Source organism: Thalassophryne amazonica, chromosome 9 (genome assembly GCF_902500255.1).
Source record: "Thalassophryne amazonica chromosome 9, fThaAma1.1, whole genome shotgun sequence".
In the NCBI taxonomy this organism is placed as follows: Eukaryota; Metazoa; Chordata; class Actinopteri; order Batrachoidiformes; family Batrachoididae; genus Thalassophryne; species Thalassophryne amazonica.
This window is the reverse complement of record NC_047111.1, coordinates 12,687,952-12,711,420: the sequence shown is the minus strand read 5'-3', so window position 1 is coordinate 12,711,420 and position 23,469 is coordinate 12,687,952. Positions and strand designations below refer to the sequence as shown.

Below are 23,469 nucleotides of genomic sequence, written 5' to 3'. Positions count from 1 at the left end.
ACTAAAGATGGACGCAAAAAGATGTAAAATCAGACGCTCATCATCACTTTGTGAGGGAAGAACGGGCAGCAAATGACAGATGGGTTGAAATTTTATTACTATGTCGACAATTTGAAATATTTATGAACCTGCAGTGATCACTTGATGTCACATGACATGAGTGTTTTTTTTAATGCCAGCTGCTATAATAAATGCATTTTTGAACATTGAGTCTTTATTCTGCTGGATGTTTCAGAATCTGTGTTGGACTGGTAAATAATCCGTTAGGAAGGCGTCCACTTGTCTTAGCGGTCAACTGGCTGAGTGACGGCGTGCACCCTGGACAGGCCGTTAGTCTGTCGCAGGGTTACGAGGATAATCAAGGTGGATTTATTTATGAAGGGAGAGGGTCTCTTGTTTTAAATTTCAGGGCACCTGGATCACTAAGGATCTTAAATGGGAAGTTAACACATCTGCTGTGGTCAAAAAGGCGCATCAGAGGCTTTATTTTCTACGAGCATTGAAGAAGAACAACCTGTCAGCTGAGCTGCTCAAGGCCTTTTATCATTGCTCCATCGAGAGTGTTTTAACCTGTTGCATTACAGCATGGTTTGCAAAGTGCTCTGAAAACGACAAGAAATCCATCAGACGAGTCATAAGAACGGCACAAAAAGATCACTGGTCTCCCTCTGCCCTCATTGGATGATGTTTTTAGGACTCGCTGCCTCCGCCGAGAAAGCAGTATTCTGCAGGACGGAACACACCCCTCACACCACCTTTTTTCTTTGCTTCCATCCGGCAGGCATCATCGGACCTTTAAAGCCCCACCACAAGGCTGAAAAAGGGTTAGACACGCCCAAGCTCCAGTTGGAACAATTGCATTATTCTAATTAAACAAGGGCGGACATGTGCAATAACTGTTTTTAACTATTTTTAATTTTAATTTTAGGTATATTTATTACTGTTTTTAAGCTATTTAAGGGGGTTTTATTAAGTTGGGTATTATTAATGTTAATTGATGTTTTAGAGGGATACGTGCAATATGGGACATGGTGCAGCATGGGATAAGTGTAATATGGGATAATGACAATGTGGGATTAGTGCAATATGAGTTATGTTTGTCTCCGAGCTTGCCCCCCCCCCCCCCCCCCTAATCTCCTGATGTTTTTTTTTAATATTATTGAAGTATCTGTATGGCTGAGTGTGTTTGAGGATGGTCATTGTTTCTGAGGATGCACAAGCAAATTTCATTGTGTTGATTGCTGTGCAATGACAATAAAGGTGATTCTGATTCTGATTCTGAAAAAGCAAAGAGATGTTCCAGTCACACAAGGTTTAAATGAGAAGCTTTGAGTGTAATGAGGAGCAACACCTGATGAACAAAATCTGGTGGAACGCGCAACAAATTTTTTTTTAAGAATCTTTTTGTTGGATTTAATCAACAAATCCATTTTTTTCTAAGTGTAACTGAGTCCTGTGTTATTTCAGTGAAATGGGTTTCAGCTGGTGCAGCACGGTGGCTTAGTGGTTAGCACTGTTGCCTCACAGTGAGAAGGTCATGGGTTCAAATCCCGCCTGTGGCCTTTGTGTGTGGAGTTTGCATGTTCTCCCCGTGTTTGCGTGGGTTTCCTCTGGGTGCTCCGGTTTCCTCCCACCTCCAAAGACATGCAGGTTCAGTGGTTGGTATCTTTAAATTGTCTGTAGGTGTGTGAGTGGGTGTGTCTGTGTTTGTTTGTCTGTTTGTGGCCCTGTGACAGACCAGCGTCCTGTCCTGGTGTACTCTGCCTCACGCTCTGTGACTGCTGGGATAGGCTCCAGCTCTCCGTGACCCTTGATTGGACTAAGCGGTTGAAGATGAGTGTGTGTGTGTGTGTGTGTGTGTGTGTGTGTGTGTGTGTGTGTGTGTGTGTGTGTGTGTGTGTGTGTGTGTGTGTTTCAGCTCGTTAACGGCTTTTTCAACACAACATTCTTGATTAAAACGCAAGAGATTTGTCCCTTTAATATCATGAAAGCTTCTCCGGCTTGCATGATATTATGATTCTGTGCCACAGACTTTGCATTATGTCCTGAGCACACCAAACGTGATGCACCAGGGTGCTGTGCGGCTCATCCAGTGCACACTGGGGACGTGCCTGACGGTGTGGGGAATTACCATCACATGTGATCAGACTGTTTCAAATGCTGTTTTGAGGCCGTCAGAATGTTTAGAACACAGACTGTGATCAGACTGCACTTTGACCATGTTTGTGCTTTTTCCACCTCAAACGCACCTCGACAGTTGAGTGCTCTGCATTCGCTCTGGCTGCTGGAATGTGTCGAAGTGTTTGGACTGCACTCAGATCAGAGGCTTTCAAATGAACCCGACTTTGACATTCATTCAACTGTTCATTCAGGCTCATTCGGCCTCTCGTGTGATGGAGGTACTAACATTATAAGGAACCTTGGACACTGATTTTTAGATACTGTAAATAAAATAGCATGAAAAGTAATGTGTACATTTTTAAGTCTTGTAGATTCATTCATTCATATCTGCATTTCAACTTGAAAAAAAACAGACACTGTAAATAAATATAAATATTTATTATAAATGCTGCAGCTACCATAACCACAGTAACCACACTGACCACAGTAAACTCTGTAACAACCATAACCACCATGACCACCGTGACCATCGTGACCATTGTAACCACGAGGGCTCCTGGTTCATCTCATCACTGTCCATCTCATATTCTTCCCCCTGATTCAACTGCCTTCTGATGGTCTCAATTTCGTTACGAAGTGTGTCCATCTCCTGATGAGGTCTCCACCGTTCGTAGGCAATGAGCGATTTGACTCCCTTGATCTCTTTTTGCAGCTTTTCCCGGTGCTCCTCAAGATCTTTTAGCTGCTTTTCCATAACATCACTTTGTTTGAGGAATTCAGGTTTCTGCCTTAACTCCTGAATGTCTTGTCGCTGTTTATGGATCTGCTCCTGATCCATGTTTGTCTCCTTGTTTTGGTGATCAAACCACCGTAACCAGCGTGACCACCATGACCACCGTAACCAGCGTGACCACCCTGACCACCAGCACTGCCGGTTCGTCTCGACAGTGTTCATCTCGTCTCCAATAACACTTGTGTTTTGTGCTGTATTTTCTGCTTCCTGCTCGATGGGTATTTTCACCGACTTGCGGATAACTTCATGTTCTTCCTGCTGACACTTCAACTGCCTTTTGAGGGTAACATTTTCTTCCCTCTTCTGACAAACTCTGGACTCAATGAATTCAGCATAGAGTTGACAATGGTACTCCTCAAGATCTTTTAGCTGTTTTTCCCGGCGCTCCTCAAGATCTTTGAGCTGCTTTTCCCGGCGCTCCTCAAGATCTTTGAGCTGCTTTTCCAGGCGCTCCTCAATATCTTTGAGCTGCTTTTCCAGGCGCTCCTCAAGATCTTTGAGCTGCTTTTCCCGGCGCTCCTCAAGATCTTTGAGCTGCTTTTCCCGAACATCACTTTGTTTAAGGAATTCAGATTGTTTGTGGCTCTGCTCCTGATCCATGTTTGTCTCCTTGTTATGGTGATCAAACCGTTGTGACCTCTGTGACCACCAGCACTGCCGGTTCATCCTGACAGTGTTCATCCTGACAGTGTTCATCTCGACAGTATTCATCTCGACAGTGTTCATCTCGTCTCCAATAACACTTCTGTTTTGTGCTGTATCTTCTGAGAGATACGTACATTGAGGTTGAGGAATGTTCTCATCCATCGTGCTTCGTGATAACGTCTCCTGATCCATGTTTGACTCCTTGTTTTGGTAATCAAACCACTGTAACCACCATGACCACCGTAACCAGCGTGACCACCATGACCACCGTAACCAGCGTGACCACCCTGACCACCAGCACTGCCGGTTCGTCTCGACAGTGTTCATCTCGTCTCCAATAACACTTGTGTTTTGTGCTGTATTTTCTGCTTCCTGCTCGATGGGTATTTTCACCGACTTGCAGATAACTTCATGTTCTTCCTGCTGACACTTCAACTGCCTTTTGAGGGTAACATTTTCTTCCCTCTTCTGACAAACTCTGGATTCAATGAATTCAGCATAGAGTTGACAATGGTACTCCTCAAGATCTTTTAGCTGTTTTTCCTGGCGCTCCTCAAGATCTTTTAGTTGCTTTTCCCGGCGCTCCTCAAGATCTTTGAGCTGCTTTTCCCATTGTTCCTCAAGATCTTTTAGCTGCTTTTCTAGCTGTTTGTGGCTCTGCTCCTGATCCATGTTTGTCTCCTTGTTATGGTGATCAAACCATTGTGACCTCTGTGACCACCAGCACTGCCGGTTCATCCTGACAGTGTTCATCCTGACAGTGTTCATCTCGACAGTGCTCATCTCGACAGTGTTCATCCTGACAGTGTTCATCTCGACAGTGTTCATCTCGACAATGTTCATCTCGACAGTGTTCATCTCGACAGTGTTCATCTCGACAGTGTTCATCTCGACAGTGTTCATCTCGTCTCCAATAACAGTTCTGTTTTGTGCTGTATCTTCTGAGAGATCCGTACACTGAGGTTGAGGAATGTGCTTTGTGATAACGTCTGTTTCTCTGTGATGACAAATATATTTTCCACTGCTGTCAAATGTCTTCCAGATGATTATCTTTCTTGTCGTTCAGACTAGTCAATAAGACATTAAAGGCAGGAGAAAAACATAAAAGGAATTACAGTAAAGACCATAAGATCTGTACTTTTATTCTTATTCCAAGATCAATACCAGGCCAAAACATTAAAGAAGGTCCAAAATTCTAAAACTTGAATACAAAACAGGAAGTGATGTCATAAAGGGGTAGGGTTTTTTTTGTCATATATACTGCTTGTCGCAAATTGTGCTCCTGGTAAATGTCAACACAGACACATTTACATATTAAAAAAAATAAACAAATGACTGATTCAATCAGTTACTTGTTTTTGTTTCAGTTATCAGTTATTTGTTCATTGAATCAGTTATTTGTGTGCACATTATGTGATCAGTAAATTCCATTTCAGTTCAGTTTATTTTATTTAAACAGCACCAAATCACAACATTGCTGGCTCAAGGTGCTACACACACGAGTAAGGCCCAACCGTCCCAATCTCTCACCCCCGAGCAAGCACACAGGCGGAACCGTTAAGGAAAAACTCCCTCTGGTGATAAAGAGGAAGAAACCTCAAGCAGACCAGACTCAGAGCGGTGAACCACTGCCATTAGACTTAGACTTAGACAACTTTATTCATCCCACCAGGGGCAATTAATTTCAGCAGCCTGCATACCGGCACATCACAAAAAAAAACCAACAAAAAAAAAACATACTACATCCACATAAAATGTGCAACATACTGCATCCACATACCCATACATCTACACCTTACAATTAATTTAAAAGACGGATAACAGAAGGAATAAAAGATTTTAACAACCGATTCGTCCAGCAGACAGGTGAAACATAACGACGGCCCGAAGGCAACAAAGAAAATTCACCTGCCAGCACATGTCCGGGAGAAGACAAGATACAATTTGCCTTCCTCACCATTTGCTGTTCACAAAAACTAGCTAGGTCTCTGGTTTCCACTCCAATGATCTTTGAACATGTCTTTGTGATACTATGCAAGCTACTTTTATCTTTCAGTGCCAGGCTAGGAAACCAGCAGATGAAAGAAAAACATAAAAGATTTTCAATAAAGGACTGATAAAAACGACCCATAATAACAGAACTGACAGAGAAGGACTTCAATTTGCGAAGGAGGTACACTCTCTGTTGCCCTCGCTTCACAATGTCTGCCGTATTTACGTCGAATCTCAACTTCTCATCAAAAAAAGTGCCCAGATATTTATATGCAGGAACTTTTTCTACAGCTTTCCCATGAATAATGCTGTCTATAGCAAACCCTTTGTTACGTCTAAAATCAATTATAAGCTCCTTCGTTTAGATACATTTAACTCCAAGTGATTTGTATCGCACCATGAAACAAAATCAGCAAGGGCCTCCCCATGTCCTGACTCCTCTCCCTGAAGAAGGGACAGCAAAGCAGTATCATCAGAGAACTTAACTAAATAGCTGCGTTGCCTGACACTTCTGCATTCATCTGTATATAAGATGAAAAGCAAGGGGGAAAGAACACAGCCCTGTGGTGAGCCTGTGGACAAAACTAAGGAGTCTGAAACGCGTCCATTTACCAAAACTCTCTGTCTCCTATTCGTTAAAAAGTCCGCCAACCATTCAACCATCTGGTGAGGCAATTTAAAATCACACCTTAACCTCTTAATTAAAAGGCAAGGCTGCATCAAGTTAAAAGCTGAAGAGAAATCAGCAAATAAAAGCCAAGCATGAGCTCGAGGCTTTTCCAAATGTCTGTAAAGACAGTTGAGAATAAAAAGCTTAGCATCTTCTACTCCTTTACCCGCCTGATATGCAAATTGAAGTGGATCAATATTCCCTTTCATATTTGACATTATCATATTCTTCATAATTTTCTCAAAGACCTTCATACACAGTGATGTAAGTGCCACAGGTCTAAAATCATTAAACTGTTTAGGAAATGACTTTTTCGGGACAGGAATTATAAGTGATGATTTCCATAAATCTGGCACTCGGCCGCAACTAAGTGACCTCTGAAAGATATAGAGGAGGACACTACTGAGTTGCTCACCACAATACCTCAGTGTACGTCCACAAATTCCATCTGGACCACAAGACTTCCTTACATTAACCTTCTCCAGAAGTCTTTTCACACTATCCTCGCTAATGATTATACCATCGTCAGTAGCAGAGGAAGTGCTCTCAAGGGGGAGTTTATCTGCAACCTCATAGTTCTCAAACCTAGAATAGAAACAGTTAAATGCATTTGGCAGATCCTCATCGTAGCTCCCCTCTACTTTAATTGGCGCTCTATTATTATCCTGTTGGACATTAGTAACTGAAGCCATAGATTTAATGCCTATCCAGGCTGCCCGCAGATCACCACTACTGTACATATGTTCTACCTTGTCTTTGTAAGCTATTTTAGCTTTACGGATTTCGTTCCTAACCTCCTTGTTAATTTCTTTCTTTTCCACATTATCTCCTATATAAAAAAATTTTTCTTCTTATTTAAAACACTCTTTAAATTTTTGGTGACCCACGGTTTATTATTGGCATAGCTAATAATATTCTTCTGAGGAATGTTGATATCCACACAGAAGGATATATAAGAGGAAACAGTCTGTGTCAGTTCATTCAGATCAGAGCATGTATCATAGAAAACCTCCCACGCAGTCCATTCGAAGCAAGCCTTCAGTTTGTCGATGCAGTCTTCGGACCAACACCTCACAGTCTTTATATTCCGCTCCCGACGTCTACAGACTGGTTTATAAGTCGGCAAAAGAAGAACACTATTATGGTATGAGGCTCCGAGAGGGGGCATACTGATGGACCTATAAGCTTTGGCTACTGAGCCATAGCACTGGTCAACAATAGAATTCCCCATAGTTGTTGAACAAGTAACATACTGCTCGTATGTCCTCAGTACTCTGTCTAATCGGCAGTGGTTAAAATCCCCTAAAATAAATTTAGGAGCATCAGGGGAAATTGCAGTTAGTTTATTATTCACATCCTCGATCAGCTGGCAAGCTGCCGTGACGTCAGCTCTCGGGTGAATATAAACCAGGGAAAAAAACAACTGAGGAAATTCCCTCGGCAGGTATAAGGGGCGAAGTGAGATACTCAAAAGCTCAATATCTGAGGTGCATATTTTCTCTCGCACCACAACAGTTTTACAGTATCTCTCATTAATATAAAAACAGACCCCACCTCCTTTAGACTTATTTGTAATGAAAGAAGAGCGGTCCAGACGAATGGGGAGTCCAAAGCCGGTTAAGTAGAAATCCTCATTCCTGTCTCGTTCTCCCAGCCATGTTTCAGTGAACGCGAGGAGGCAAGTCTCTCTAAACTCATGTTTCCACTTCCATCTTATTCCTGATAGACTGAACATTGGAAAGAAGGACTATTGGGAGAGGTGGGAGCCGGCGTCTATCGTCAAGTCTAATTCTTCTCAGCCGGCGCTGGACGCCACCCCTCCTCCCCCTTCTTCTCCGGCGTTTCCTCGGTACCAATCCACTTTCTGCAGTGTCGAAAAACCCACCCGGCAAGCCAGGAGGACACAAGGACCATTAGGCGATTCTTACAAGGTTTTTACAAATTATACAAGAATTTCCTTACAAACAGAAGAACCAGAAAACAAAAAACAAACAAACAAACAACAACAACAAAAAAAACAAAACAAAACAGAAGAGCAACAAAAACAGAGTCTTTAATTGAAATAAAAACAAGCAGTCCATCATGGATCTTCAGGAGGTTGAATAGGTTAGTCTTGGAAGAGTAGTCTCCTGGGTTCAGTCCAAAGTCTTGGGGTGCAGGGGCAGCATCCATTAAAGCAGGGGTCTTCAAAGTGTGAGAGAGTGACCCCCCCCACCCAAAGAACAAATGAATAGCTGCTCCGCCCACACACACACACACACACACACACACACACACACACACACACACACACACACACACACACACACACACACACACACACACACAATTTCAGCATCATGCATTTCTTTTTATTCTTTTACATGTTAAACACATTTTAAATACAGTATATTTCTGTTTTTAAGGAACTGTCTCTGCATTTACATTGGAAAGAATGAATGAAAATATATGCTATTTTACTCATAATTAGCTTTGCATGCTAACAATGCTAAAAGTTACCAAACTGACTGAAAGGTTTTGTGTTCATTATTTACAAAAAGTAATAAATGTTTTGAAGTATGTACATCATGCAGGTTTAAATGAACTAGATATTGTATTGAATGAATGAAGTTGAATAGAGTGTATACTTGTGCCATAATATGTTTAAGGGTTTTATCATTATGTCAAATGAATGAAAATGTGTATATCTATGCTTTGACGGGTGTTCAACTGATTTATGATGGTTTTGAAATGATACAATATTATACGGTTTGATTAATGATTGAAATATGTGCTTATGATGAATTGTATTGAAGATGTTGAACTGCTGACAGAAGTGTTGACTCTCAAATCTGTAAAGTGTTTTGGTTTAAGGTTTTCATAAATAACATGTGCTTAAGTCGGGTGTAACATGTTGGTTTAAAACATGTCAGACATTGACCATTTTAATTAAGTCATTTTTATGCCTGACATGATGTTTCATGATATGTTCAAAGGTCATGAGGTCAAGATGTGTACTGCAAATAATATTGTTGCCTCTGTTTATAATCAAATGGTTTGTTCATTTATGTTTGAACTATGCTGATCAATAATGAACAGTTGATAATATTCCACCATTCGGAAGATTCAGACAGCTTTCAGTGACTTTTCAGTCGTGTGATTATCCGAGAAATTGTGGACGAGGTGGGCATGTCCCAACATGTCCTGTGAGGCTTTAACACGGTGGCGCTTTTGCTGCGCCATCAGCTTCGTGACCATGAATTTTGCTGCAACTCTTTTCATGGCAAAATCTTCTGTCACAATGGAATGTGCTGAAAAAGTGCTGATGTCCACCTCTTGTGCAATTTCTCGGATAGTCACACGACGGTCCCACATCACCACAGCGTTCACTTTGGAAATGATCTGTTCATTTCAGCATGTTGATGCCGACCGGAGCATGGCTCGCTCTCCACCGTTGTGTGGACGTCTTTAAACCGGTTGTACCGCTCCTTAATCTGTGTGATGCCCAGAGGTTTGTCACCGAAAGCCGTCTGAATCATCTGAATGGTTTCCATCTGGCTGTCGCCCAGTTTCTGGCAAAATCTGATCCAGTCGCGCTGCTCCAGTCGTTCCGCCATTTTCCTTGCAAAGAAAAAACGACGAGAGACTCCACCCATCCTCACACAAAGGCTGCTTACAAGCAAATGATGCAATCGACAGGCATGAAAAGAATCACGCATGTGCACAAAGGTTCAAGGTTTGCTCATGCAAGCACACATGATTCAAATCCATCAGGTTTTTGAAAAAAATAAAAAGATCCGATACTTTTCTAACAGACCTCGTATATATGAAAAGCATAATCAAAGACAGGATCAAAGACATTAATAACTGATAAGTATCTTTAAAATTCTTTAACACACCTCCTTGTACAGAGCCTGAAGCGGCTGCTGGTCTGTCTTTTCCACTCGTGTTAATGCTGTTGATACCATTCTGTGGACTTTGGTCTTATTCTGGACAGTGAGGGAGCCGTACCACACGGCCATGCCATATCTCACAATACTTGCAAAAACTGCATTGTAGCATATGGCCCTGATCCGTGGGCTCACACCAAAGACGCAGCCTTCTGAGGAAATGTCGTCTCTGTGCTAATCGACTGCTCAGAAAGTCCACGTGTTCACTCCGGCTCAAGTTGTTAGACATCATCAGGCCAAGATATTTATATGAAGGCACTTGTTCTATGACACTGTTGCTAATGGGCACAGGGTCATGTAGTCTGATCCCCCGAGGGTCAAAAACCATCTCTTTGGTTTTGGTTTTGTTAAGTACCAAATGGTGATCATCACACCAGGATTTAAAGGTGTCGATCTCGCTGAAGTACACACTGGGATCAGATTTTGTGTGAGAATTATGGTGTCATCAGAAAATTTGATTATATAATTAGAAGGGTGAGAGCCCCTACTTTCGTCTGTATATAATGTAAAAAGAATTGGAGAGCTCATGCAACCCTGAGGCACACCTGTAACAGTGGAAAGTGAACCGTTAACCGTGACCTGCTGTGACCGACTAGTCAAAACCTAACCCTAACCCTAACCATTTCACCATGTTTTTGTATAATCAAGTCAGGCTGCATTGTGTTAAAAGCAGAACTAATGTCTGCAAATAACACCTTGACATAGGCTTGTGGGTGCTCCAGGTGTTAGTGAGTCGTGTGTGACAGTGATGGCAGCATCCTCTATCCCGCGGTCCTGCCTATAGGGGAACTGCAGGGGATGGAGGCTGTCAGCGACATCCGATTTGAGCATATTTACCACAATTCTTTCAAAACATTTCATTATAACTGAAGTTAGCGCCACAGGTGTTATGGTTCGGCGTGAACGAAGGATGAACCCAAAAGCAGGGAGCAGAAAAGAGATTTATTTACGAGTTCAAATGCTGAGGTTAATGAGTCAAGTGTGCGGCCACCTAGCCGCGTGGAGACCGGCCCGCTCAGCGGGGGAACCAGGGGAACCGCAGCCCAGATGTCGACGTGACTGGGGAGGAGAGACAGAGGAGCGAGTGCTGAGCCGGGCACTTCCATTCCCATTTTTGCACAAAGATGAGTGATTTTTGATGACTGACCTGCTCTGCTGTTTTAATAAACCTGGTAGGATTAACTTGAATTTAAATTACTGCTGCTCTGGTTCACGGACTCACGAGGGAGAACCTGAGATTTTCTGGTGTTTGAGAAAGGTTGTTTTTTTTCCCCAACAAAAATTGGCGCCATGGTATGAGAGGAGGGTTGTGTGTGTGTTGTGTGTGGTGTGTTGTGTGTGTTCACGCCAAATGGTAGAGAGGAGGGTGTGTGTGGTGTGTGTGGTGTGTGTCACGCCAAATGGTAGAGAGGAGGGTGTGTGTGGTGTGTGATATGTGTGTCCAAATGGTAGAGAGAGGAGGGTGTGTGTTGTGTGGTGTGTGTCACGCCAAGGTAGAGTGGAGGGTGTGTGTGTGTGTGTGTGTGTGTGTGTGTGTGTGTGTGTGTGTGTGTGTGTGTTGTGTGTGTGTGTCGCGCCAAATGTAGAGTGGAGGGTGTGTGTGTGTGTGTGTGTGTCACGCCAAATGGTAGAGAGGAGGTGTGTGTGGTGTGTGTGTGTGTGTGTGTGTGTGTCACGCCAAATGGTAGAGAGGAGGGTGTGTGTGTGTGTGTGTGTCACGCCAAATGGTAGAGAGGAGGGTGTGTGTCTGTGTGTGTGTGTGTGTGTGTGTCACGCCAAATGGTAGAGAGGAGGGTGTGTGTGTGTGTGTGTGTCCCAAATGGTAGAGAGGGTGTGTGTGTGTGTGTGTGTGTGTGTGTGTCACGCCAAATGGTAGAGAGGAGGGTGTGTGTGTGTGTGTGTGTGTGTGTGTGTGTCACGCCAAATGGTAGAGAGGAGGGTGTGTGTGTGTGTGTGTCCCAAATGGTAGAGAGGAGGGTGTGTGTGTGTGTGTGTGTGTGTGTCACGCCAAATGGTAGAGTGGAGGGTGTGTGTGTGTGTGTGTGTGTGTGTGTGTGTGTGTGTGTGTGTGTGTGTGTGTGTGTGTCACGCCAAATGGTAGAGTGGAGGGTGTGTGTGTGTGTGTGTGCCAAATGGTAGAGGAGTGTGTGTGTGTGTGTGTGTGTCGCCAAATGGTAGAGAGGGTGTGTGGTGTGTGTTGTGTGTGTGTGTCACGCCAAATGGTAGAGAGGAGGGTGTGTGTGTGTGTGTGTGTCCCAAATGGTAGAGAGGAGGGTGTGTGTGTGTGTGTGTGTGTGTGTGTGTGTGTCCACGCCAAATGGTAGAGAGGAGGGTGTGTGTGTGTGTGTGTGTGTCACGCCAAATGGTAGAGTGGAGGGTGTGTGTGTGTGTGTGTGTGTGTGTGTGTGTGTGTGTGTGTGTGTGTGTGTGTGTGTGTGTGTCACGCCAAATGGTAGAGTGGAGGGTGTGTGTGTGTGTGTGTGTGTGTGTCACGCCAAATGGTAGAGAGGAGGGTGTGTGTGTGTGTGTGTGTGTGTGTGTGTGTGTGTGTGTGTGTGTCACGCCAAATGGTAGAGAGGAGGGGTGTGTGTCTGTGTGTGTGTGTGTGTCACGCCAAATGGTAGAGAGGAGGGTGTGTGTGTGTGTGTGTCCCAAATGGTAGAGAGGAGGGGTGTGTGTGTGTGTGTGTGTGTGTGTCACGCCAAATGGTAGAGAGGAGGGTGTGTGTGTGTGTGTGTGTGTGTGTGTCACGCCAAATGGTAGAGAGGAGGGTGTGTGTGTGTGTGTGTGTGTGTGTGTGTGTGTGTGTGTGTGTGTGTGTGTGTGTCACGCCAAATGGTAGAGAGGAGGGGTGTGTGTGTGTGTGTGTCCCAAATGGTAGAGAGGAGGGTGTGTGTGTGTGTGTGTGTGTGTCCGCCAAATGGTAGAGAGGAGTGTGTGTGTGTGTGTGTGTGTGTGTGTGTGTGTGTGTGTGTGTGTGTGTGTGTGTGTGACGCCAAATGGTGAGAGGAGGTGTTGTGTGTGGTGTGTGTGTGTGTGGTGTGTGTGTGTGTGTGTGTGTGTCACGCCAAATGGTAGAGAGGAGGGTGTGTGTGTGTGTGTGTGTGTCACGCCAAATGGTAGAGAGGAGGGTGTGTGTGTGTGTGTGTCCCAAATGGTAGAGAGGAGGGTGTGTGTGTGTGTGTGTCACAAATGGTAGAGAGGAGGGTGTGTGTGTGTGTGTGTGTGTGTCACGCCAAATGGTAGAGGAGGGTGTGTGTGTGTGTGTGTGTGTGTGTGTGTGTGTGTGTGTGTCACGCCAAATGGTAGAGAGGAGGGGGTGTGTGTGTGTGTCCCAAATGGTAGAGAGGAGGGTGTGTGTGTGTGTGTGTGTGTGTGTGTGTGTGTGTGTGTGTGTGTGTGTCACGCCAAATGGTGAGAGGAGGGTGTGTGTGTGTGTGTGTGTGTGTGTGTGTGTGTGTGTGTGTGTCACGCCAAATGGTAGAGAGGAGGGTGTGTGTGTGTGTGTGTGTGTGTGTGTGTGTGTGTGTGTGTGTGTGTGTGTGTGTGTCGCCAAATGGTAGAGAGGAGGGTGTGTGTGTGTGTGTGTGTGTGTGTGTCACAAGATCTTGAAGCTGAAGTTCAGATTGTAATTTGTTCCAGGTGTTTGATGCTGAAAATCTAAAACTTTTCTTGCCCATTTCAGTTCGTACATTGGGGACAACAAATTGTAGGACATCCATAAACGGAGATTGTATCTTCCCTGCTTTCTTATTAAAAGACTTGACAAATATGATGGGAGAATACCAAGAATGGTTATAGATGAAGATATACCAGTGAACCAGACGTCGGGCAGATAGTGAGGTCCAGTTTACTTTGGAGTAAAGATCACAATGGTGGGTAAGTGGACGACAGTTGGCAATAATCTTAGTGCCCCATGGTACCCACTATCAAGCCTCGAGAGGCAGTGAGTAGAAGCATTCATGTACAACACATCTCCATAATCAATTACAGGCAAGAAGGTTGATTCCACCAATTTCCTTTTTGTGCTAAAATAAAAACAGCACTTATTTCTGTAATAAAATCATAACAGAAGTTTCAGTTTTTTAGTAAGATAAAGAATGTGGTCCTTAAAATCCTAAATATTTAAAACCAGACACCAACTCAATGTGTTGACCTTTTCTTGTTAAAATTCTTGCTGAGAGGCTTCTGATGAGAATAGCATGATCAACACAGTCAAAAGCTTTTGAAAAATCAATAAACAAAGACATACAGCATTGTTTCTTGTCAAGAGCATCTGTTATATCATTTATAACCTTCATCGTAGCATTTACAGTACTATGATTTTTTTGGAACCCTGATTGAAATTGTGACAAAATTGAGTTGCTGTCCAGAAATTCTTCACTTTAGTGATTCAAGTATCTTTGATAAAACACAAAGTTTAGATATCGGCCTATAGTTGTTTAAAATACTAGGGTCCCCCCCTTTTAGAAGAGGGATAACAAGGGCCAATTTCCAATCCAGCGGTATTTCATTTGAAGTCAATGTAAGGTTAAAAATGTGACACAGTGGTCTTGCTATAATTTCTGCTGCCAGCTTTAGAAAAAATGGTTTATTTATATTTTAATTATGTAATGTTTTATGTGTTATAGTTATATTGTGCTTTTTGTTATGTGTCGACGGGGGTTGAGGAGCGGACCTGCGTCTGACGGAACCCAGTGCCAAAACATCCAGAAAGCGGTTCCAATAACAAAACAATTTTATTTTCCCCCTTCTGTGCAATACAAAGTGTACAAACGTAAAATGCGTCATTCTGGCGGAGTGAAGGACGGCGCGCTCTCCAGCGCCCAAAAGGATCGAAGCCCGGCGCTTCTGGACCCATGTTCACCGCCAAACACCCCCCAGGTGGACACGACAAACCGACTCTGCGAAGGATAGAAAAGGTGAGGTAAGTCAGCAGCTACAACTAATATCCTTCAAAGGCACACACTATCAGCAACACATTCAGGTCTGAATTTAAGATTTATGTAAATGAGCAGCTTCTCACAACAGGTGGAGGATCATCAGTCCGCATGCCACAGCCGTGAGAAGCGAGCTGCACAATTCTCATCAATATTCACATATACTGCATAACAAAATACCAAATTACTGTTAATAATTATTCAGACAATCAAATCACCTCTGATGTGTGCTGACAGCATGTGTCCCTCACCCGTCCTCCTTCACAAGCATGATGTGTCAAACCCAGGCGCGGTCCTCAGCGTCTCACAAACGAACATCACAAGGTCGAGTTCCCGGCAATTCTGCTTGAATCACACATGGCTTAAATGCAGGACGCCATCTCATTATCTGCTTCAGCTGAAAGTCTTTAAGGTTGCACGTGAGCACCATCCACAGGTGCTGCACATCATGTTGATGAGGGTGAAGGACTCTTCTGCCAGCACCTTCTCCACAGACAACAAATCAGTTTGCATACCACCTGGAGAGCAAAGAAAAGAAAAGAACACCAAAATGTCCAGCCAAACCCCCCAACACACAACACTTTTAGTGTTTTTATTGTACAAATTTATTTATTACATGTGCAAATTAAACTTTTATATACATACACAACCATAGATAGTGTATTAATGGAGTTCTAATAAACCTGTTGTGTCTGATGCTTTGTGGACGTTCATGCTGCTTATATGGTTGCAAATTGAGCTTTAAAATGGATATTTGTGACTGTAATCCAGCATGAACGTCCACAAATCATCAGCCACATTTTCCCATTTTAATCCAATTCCATCACTTGTATGGTTTATTTTCTGTAGGTAATTCAGTCAGCGAGGTTTACCGTTGAGCCGAGGCAGCACTGCTCCAACAGCGGTCAGGGCACAGAGTAATCCAACAAATGTGAAAATTGATCAAATCCATCAAATGTGAAATGATAATTCTGTATCAGAATCCACATAAATACTTTCGTATGGTAGCTTAAATTCACCCATTTCAACATCGTCATCAGTACGCAACTTTCTCTTGCTCTCAGCTAACAGCGCCATTATTGACATCTGCATAGCAGCGCGTGTGACCGGTCAGGGCACGGAGTAATACATTAAATGTGAAACGGTCGAATACTTTGTGTCCTTACACCTGATATTATAGTCTGAAATCTCAGACCATAAATCTGATTAACCAATCAGATTTGTGGAAAAGATGTAATTGGATTAGAATCTGCAATAACAGACTCTCATGTACGTATCTTACATCTTATATTTTATTTAGTTTTGACTCCAATGTTGCAATCTGGATTGTTCCAAGAAAGTTTTGTTGTACAACTTGCAGTGATAATAAATACTGCTGTAAATGAGCCGTCTGTTCTTGAGGCAGCTTTACTCGCACCCTAAAACTTCTCTGGAATCTGGGATAGGTGGGAGGTGATAGCTTTGCTGGTGAAGATGAAGTTTTCATCTATCCGCCCTATTGACCTCAGACTGGGGTGACGGTTCATCTTTCAGCAGAACAATGACCCTAAAGACACAGCCAAGATATCAAAGGAGTGGCTTCAGGACAACAAGATTAGCCATATTTCTCTCAAACTGAGATGAGATTTCTCCTTCAGCAAGTCCAACAAAGTCCATCCATTCAAGCATGATCCATCTCGGTTTATCGATGGTGGAGTAATCACGCATCTCAACATAATGATATTTATTTGGGACAAAACAGTTGAATCTGTTGAGCATTCTAATGTCTGGCACTGCTTTAAACCTGATCACCGGCAGTGGAATACTGACCGTTCCGTTTGTTCCACACTGCCATCTTCACACACACTTTGACACTCCTTGATGGTTGGTGCTTGATGAAGTCGTGTTTGATGTATGTTGAGGACTGCAACATTTTTCCGGCTCACATGAAGCTGTGAAGTTCACAGCTCTGTCCCGGTTCCAAAATTCTGATGAGGAAATTAAATATAAGATCTCCAGCCTCCTGTGACTTTTAATTAGGAACTGGATACAGAAAATGAATGAATGAATGAATGAATGATCATATCTATATATTAATCTTTGTCCAAGCTCAAAGACCAGGCTAAAATATAAGAAAAAAGTACACAATTCGAAAATGAATTGAAAACAGCAAGTGAAGACCAAAAAAAGCAAACTTTTTTTTTAAATTGTGGTTTATTTATTTGTTTCATATAGTGCCCATTGTGAATTGTGCTCCTGGCAAATAACAGGCCACAGAAACATTTACATATTAAATCAAACAAACTAGAAGCACTCAGAGAGTGCAAACCTCCTCCAAGGCCATGGGGTCACTGACGCCATAACATCTACACGCCGTGGAATCACTGAACCTAAAAAAGTCTAACGATGTTTGCTCAGTAGTAAAAAAAAGTTTCATCTGCTGTGACTGGATAGCATGTATCCTGGCATCACAGTTTATTGCAACTTGCACCTTATAACCTATAAATATAAGTTATTGTATAAAAACGATTTTTCGGTAATGGCGGTTTTCTTCTGGATCTAGCTCCATAACATTTGAAGCTACATCAAATCTGATGACACCTTACTGAATCAGTACAGATTCAGCTACAATTTGGTGTTAGTTGTGCATCTCTAGCTTCATTTGTCACCTCACACTGGCACATTTTCTATTTTCCCTATGTTTTTGCATATGCTGGATCACCAGATCCGGAATCCGGATCCGATCATCACCAAACTTTGTTGTTTGATAGAACATTTGACTTGTTACACCCTAATTTTTCTCAAGCCTTTCTGCCTTGTTTTTTGTGGAGTTAGAAACTAGAATGTCAAAATTCCCACTATCCCGCAATGGTGAAGAATCCTTTAAAAACTTCCTGGATCCGGATCGTGATCTGGATCACCACTAAAATTTAATTACTTGTTCCTCTTGTCATTTCCAACCACTCCACAAAATTTCATCAAAATCCGTTCAAAACTTATTGAGTTATCCTGCTGACAAACAGACAGACAAACAAACAAACAAACTCGAACGAAAACATAACCTCCTTGGCGGAGGTAATAATTGAGTGAATCGGCCCTATGTTTATTTAACATTATGTAGAAGAGGACCACCCGTGATACCGCTCCAAAGAAGTGTTAAATGAACTCAAGCTGATCAACTCATGGAGTTGACTTACACAGTAGTGGAGATATTAACACTGCAGTGTTAAATTAATGCTGCAAAATTGATTGTGTGCTTGAGTAACAGCGATTCTTTTTAAAAATCTCTCCCAACAGGTAACAGGTGAGACTGTGTTGCCATGGAAACATATCAAGCTGTCCCAGAAACCAGACTGCGTCAAAATGGACAAACTAAAGATGGACGCAAAAGATGTAAAATCAAGACGCTCATCATCACTTTGTGAGGGAAGAACGGGCAGCAAATGACAGATGGGTTGAAATTTTATTACTATGTCGACAATTTGAAATATTTATGAACCTGCAGTGATCACTTGATGTCACATGACGAGTGTTTTTTTTAATGCCAGCTGCTATAATAAATGCATTTTTGAACATTGAGTCTTTATTCTGCTGGATGTTTCAGAATCTGTGTTGGACTGGTAAATAATCCGTTAGGAAGGCGTCCACTTGTCTTAGCGGTCAACTGGCTGAGTGACGGCGTGCACCCTGGACAGGCCGTTAGTCTGTCGCAGGGTTACGAGGATAATCAAGGTGGATTTATTTATGAAGGGAGAGGGTCTCTTGTTTTAAATTTCAGGGCACCTGGATCACTAAGGATCTTAAATGGGAAGTTAACACATCTGCTGTGGTCAAAAAGGCGCATCAGAGGCTTTATTTTCTACGAGCATTGAAGAAGAACAACCTGTCAGCTGAGCTGCTCAAGGCCTTTTATCATTGCTCCATCGAGAGTGTTTTAACCTGTTGCATTACAGCATGGTTTGCAAAGTGCTCTGAAAACGACAAGAAATCCATCAGACGAGTCATAAGAACGGCACAAAAAGATCACTGGTCTCCCTCTGCCCTCATTGGATGATGTTTTTAGGACTCGCTGCCTCCGCCGAGAAAGCAGTATTCTGCAGGACGGAACACACCCCTCACACCACCTTTTTTCTTTGCTTCCATCCGGCAGGCATCATCGGACCTTTAAAGCCCCACCACAAGGCTGAAAAAGGGTTAGACACGCCCAAGCTCCAGTTGGAACAATTGCATTATTCTAATTAAAACAAGGGCGGACATGTGCAATAACTGTTTTTAACTATTTTTAATTTTAATTTTAGGTATATTTATTACTGTTTTTAAGCTATTTAAGGGGTTTTATTAAGTTGGGTATTATTAATGTTAATTGATGTTTTAGAGGGATACGTGCAATATGGGACATGGTGCAGCATGGGATAAGTGTAATATGGGATAATGACAATGTGGGATTAGTGCAATATGAGTTATGTTTGTCTCCGAGCTTGCCCCCCCCCCCCCCAATCTCCTGATGTTTTTTTTTAATATTATTGAAGTATCTGTATGGCTGAGTGTGTTTGAGGATGGTCATTGTTTCTGAGGATGCACAAGCAAATTTCATTGTGTTGATTGCTGTGCAATGACAATAAAGGTGATTCTGATTCTGATTCTGAAAAAGCAAAGAGATGTTCCAGTCACACAAGGTTTAAATGAGAAGCTTTGAGTGTAATGAGGAGCAACACCTGATGAACAAAATCTGGTGGAACGCGCAACAAATTTTTTTTTAAGAATCTTTTTGTTGGATTTAATCAACAAATCCATTTTTTTCTAAGTGTAACTGAGTCCTGTGTTATTTCAGTGAAATGGGTTTCAGCTGGTGCAGCACGGTGGCTTAGTGGTTAGCACTGTTGCCTCACAGTGAGAAGGTCATGGGTTCAAATCCCGCCTGTGGCCTTTGTGTGTGGAGTTTGCATGTTCTCCCCGTGTTTGCGTGGGTTTCCTCTGGGTGCTCCGGTTTCCTCCCACCTCCAAAGACATGCAGGTTCAGTGGTTGGTATCTTTAAATTGTCTGTAGGTGTGTGAGTGGGTGTGTCTGTGTTTGTTTGTCTGTTTGTGGCCCTGTGACAGACCAGCGTCCTGTCCTGGTGTACTCTGCCTCACGCTCTGTGACTGCTGGGATAGGCTCCAGCTCTCCGTGACCCTTGATTGGACTAAGCGGTTGAAGATGAGTGTGTGTGTGTGTGTTTCAGCTCGTTAACGGCTTTTTCAACACAACATTCTTGATTAAAACGCAAGAGATTTGTCCCTTTAATATCATGAAAGCTTCTCCGGCTTGCATGATATTATGATTCTGTGCCACAGACTTTGCATTATGTCCTGAGCACACCAAACGTGATGCACCAGGGTGCTGTGCGGCTCATCCAGTGCACACTGGGGACGTGCCTGACGGTGTGGGGAATTACCATCACATGTGATCAGACTGTTTCAAATGCTGTTTTGAGGCCGTCAGAATGTTTAGAACACAGACTGTGATCAGACTGCACTTTGACCATGTTTGTGCTTTTTCCACCTCAAACGCACCTCGACAGTTGAGTGCTCTGCATTCGCTCTGGCTGCTGGAATGTGTCGAAGTGTTTGGACTGCACTCAGATCAGAGGCTTTCAAATGAACCCGACTTTGACATTCATTCAACTGTTCATTCAGGCTCATTCGGCCTCTCGTGTGATGGAGGTACTAACATTATAAGGAACCTTGGACACTGATTTTTAGATACTGTAAATAAAATAGCATGAAAAGTAATGTGTACATTTTTAAGTCTTGTAGATTCATTCATTCATATCTGCATTTCAACTTGAAAAAAAACAGACACTGTAAATAAATATAAATATTTATTATAAATGCTGCAGCTACCATAACCACAGTAACCACACTGACCACAGTAAACTCTGTAACAACCATAACCACCATGACCACCGTGACCATCGTGACCATTGTAACCACGAGGGCTCCTGGTTCATCTCATCACTGTCCATCTCATATTCTTCCCCCTGATTCAACTGCCTTCTGATGGTCTCAATTTCGTTACGAAGTGTGTCCATCTCCTGATGAGGTCTCCACCGTTCGTAGGCAATGAGCGATTTGACTCCCTTGATCTCTTTTTGCAGCTTTTCCCGGTGCTCCTCAAGATCTTTTAGCTGCTTTTCCATAACATCACTTTGTTTGAGGAATTCAGGTTTCTGCCTTAACTCCTGAATGTCTTGTCGCTGTTTATGGATCTGCTCCTGATCCATGTTTGTCTCCTTGTTTTGGTGATCAAACCACCGTAACCAGCGTGACCACCATGACCACCGTAACCAGCGTGACCACCCTGACCACCAGCACTGCCGGTTCGTCTCGACAGTGTTCATCTCGTCTCCAATAACACTTGTGTTTTGTGCTGTATTTTCTGCTTCCTGCTCGATGGGTATTTTCACCGACTTGCGGATAACTTCATGTTCTTCCTGCTGACACTTCAACTGCCTTTTGAGGGTAACATTTTCTTCCCTCTTCTGACAAACTCTGGACTCAATGAATTCAGCATAGAGTTGACAATGGTACTCCTCAAGATCTTTTAGCTGTTTTTCCCGGCGCTCCTCAAGATCTTTGAGCTGCTTTTCCCGGCGCTCCTCAAGATCTTTGAGCTGCTTTTCCAGGCGCTCCTCAATATCTTTGAGCTGCTTTTCCAGGCGCTCCTCAAGATCTTTGAGCTGCTTTTCCCGGCGCTCCTCAAGATCTTTGAGCTGCTTTTCCCGAACATCACTTTGTTTAAGGAATTCAGATTGTTTGTGGCTCTGCTCCTGATCCATGTTTGTCTCCTTGTTATGGTGATCAAACCGTTGTGACCTCTGTGACCACCAGCACTGCCGGTTCATCCTGACAGTGTTCATCCTGACAGTGTTCATCTCGACAGTATTCATCTCGACAGTGTTCATCTCGTCTCCAATAACACTTCTGTTTTGTGCTGTATCTTCTGAGAGATACGTACATTGAGGTTGAGGAATGTTCTCATCCATCGTGCTTCGTGATAACGTCTCCTGATCCATGTTTGACTCCTTGTTTTGGTAATCAAACCACTGTAACCACCATGACCACCGTAACCAGCGTGACCACCATGACCACCGTAACCAGCGTGACCACCCTGACCACCAGCACTGCCGGTTCGTCTCGACAGTGTTCATCTCGTCTCCAATAACACTTGTGTTTTGTGCTGTATTTTCTGCTTCCTGCTCGATGGGTATTTCACCGACTTGCAGATAACTTCATGTTCTTCCTGCTGACACTTCAACTGCCTTTTGAGGGTAACATTTTCTTCCCTCTTCTGACAAACTCTGGATTCAATGAATTCAGCATAGAGTTGACAATGGTACTCCTCAAGATCTTTTAGCTGTTTTTCCTGGCGCTCCTCAAGATCTTTTAGTTGCTTTTCCCGGCGCTCCTCAAGATCTTTGAGCTGCTTTTCCCATTGTTCCTCAAGATCTTTTAGCTGCTTTTCTAGCTGTTTGTGGCTCTGCTCCTGATCCATGTTTGTCTCCTTGTTATGGTGATCAAACCATTGTGACCTCTGTGACCACCAGCACTGCCGGTTCATCCTGACAGTGTTCATCCTGACAGTGTTCATCTCGACAGTGCTCATCTCGACAGTGTTCATCCTGACAGTGTTCATCTCGACAGTGTTCATCTCGACAATGTTCATCTCGACAGTGTTCATCTCGACAGTGTTCATCTCGACAGTGTTCATCTCGACAGTGTTCATCTCGTCTCCAATAACAGTTCTGTTTTGTGCTGTATCTTCTGAGAGATCCGTACACTGAGGTTGAGGAATGTGCTTTGTGATAACGTCTGTTTCTCTGTGATGACAAATATATTTTCCACTGCTGTCAAATGTCTTCCAGATGATTATCTTTCTTGTCGTTCAGACTAGTCAATAAGACATTAAAGGCAGGAGAAAAACATAAAAGGAATTACAGTAAAGACCATAAGATCTGTACTTTTATTCTTATTCCAAGATCAATACCAGGCCAAAACATTAAAGAAGGTCCAAAATTCTAAAACTTGAATACAAAACAGGAAGTGATGTCATAAAGGGGTAGGGTTTTTTTTGTCATATATACTGCTTGTCGCAAATTGTGCTCCTGGTAAATGTCAACACAGACACATTTACATATTAAAAAAAATAAACAAATGACTGATTCAATCAGTTACTTGTTTTTGTTTCAGTTATCAGTTATTTGTTCATTGAATCAGTTATTTGTGTGCACATTATGTGATCAGTAAATTCCATTTCAGTTCAGTTTATTTTATTTAAACAGCACCAAATCACAACATTGCTGGCTCAAGGTGCTACACACACGAGTAAGGCCCAACCGTCCCAATCTCTCACCCCCGAGC

General features: G+C 43.0%; 1 protein-coding gene across 1 annotated transcript in view; it reads right to left on the bottom strand.

Moving 5' to 3' along the window:
* Positions 1-22,124, bottom strand: part of LOC117517369 (trichohyalin-like) — a 38,489-nt gene extending 16,365 nt beyond the window's left edge. Inside the window, exons 1-3 of the mRNA XM_034178365.1 lie at positions 21,040-22,124; positions 6,692-6,806; positions 2,667-4,516 (exon numbers count right to left, since the gene is read on the bottom strand). Of these exons, the coding sequence (XP_034034256.1) occupies positions 2,667-4,516; positions 6,692-6,806; positions 21,040-22,124 (3,050 nt within the window). The remainder of the gene's footprint in view (positions 1-2,666; positions 4,517-6,691; positions 6,807-21,039) is intronic.
* Between the last annotated feature and the right edge of the window lie 1,345 nt (positions 22,125-23,469).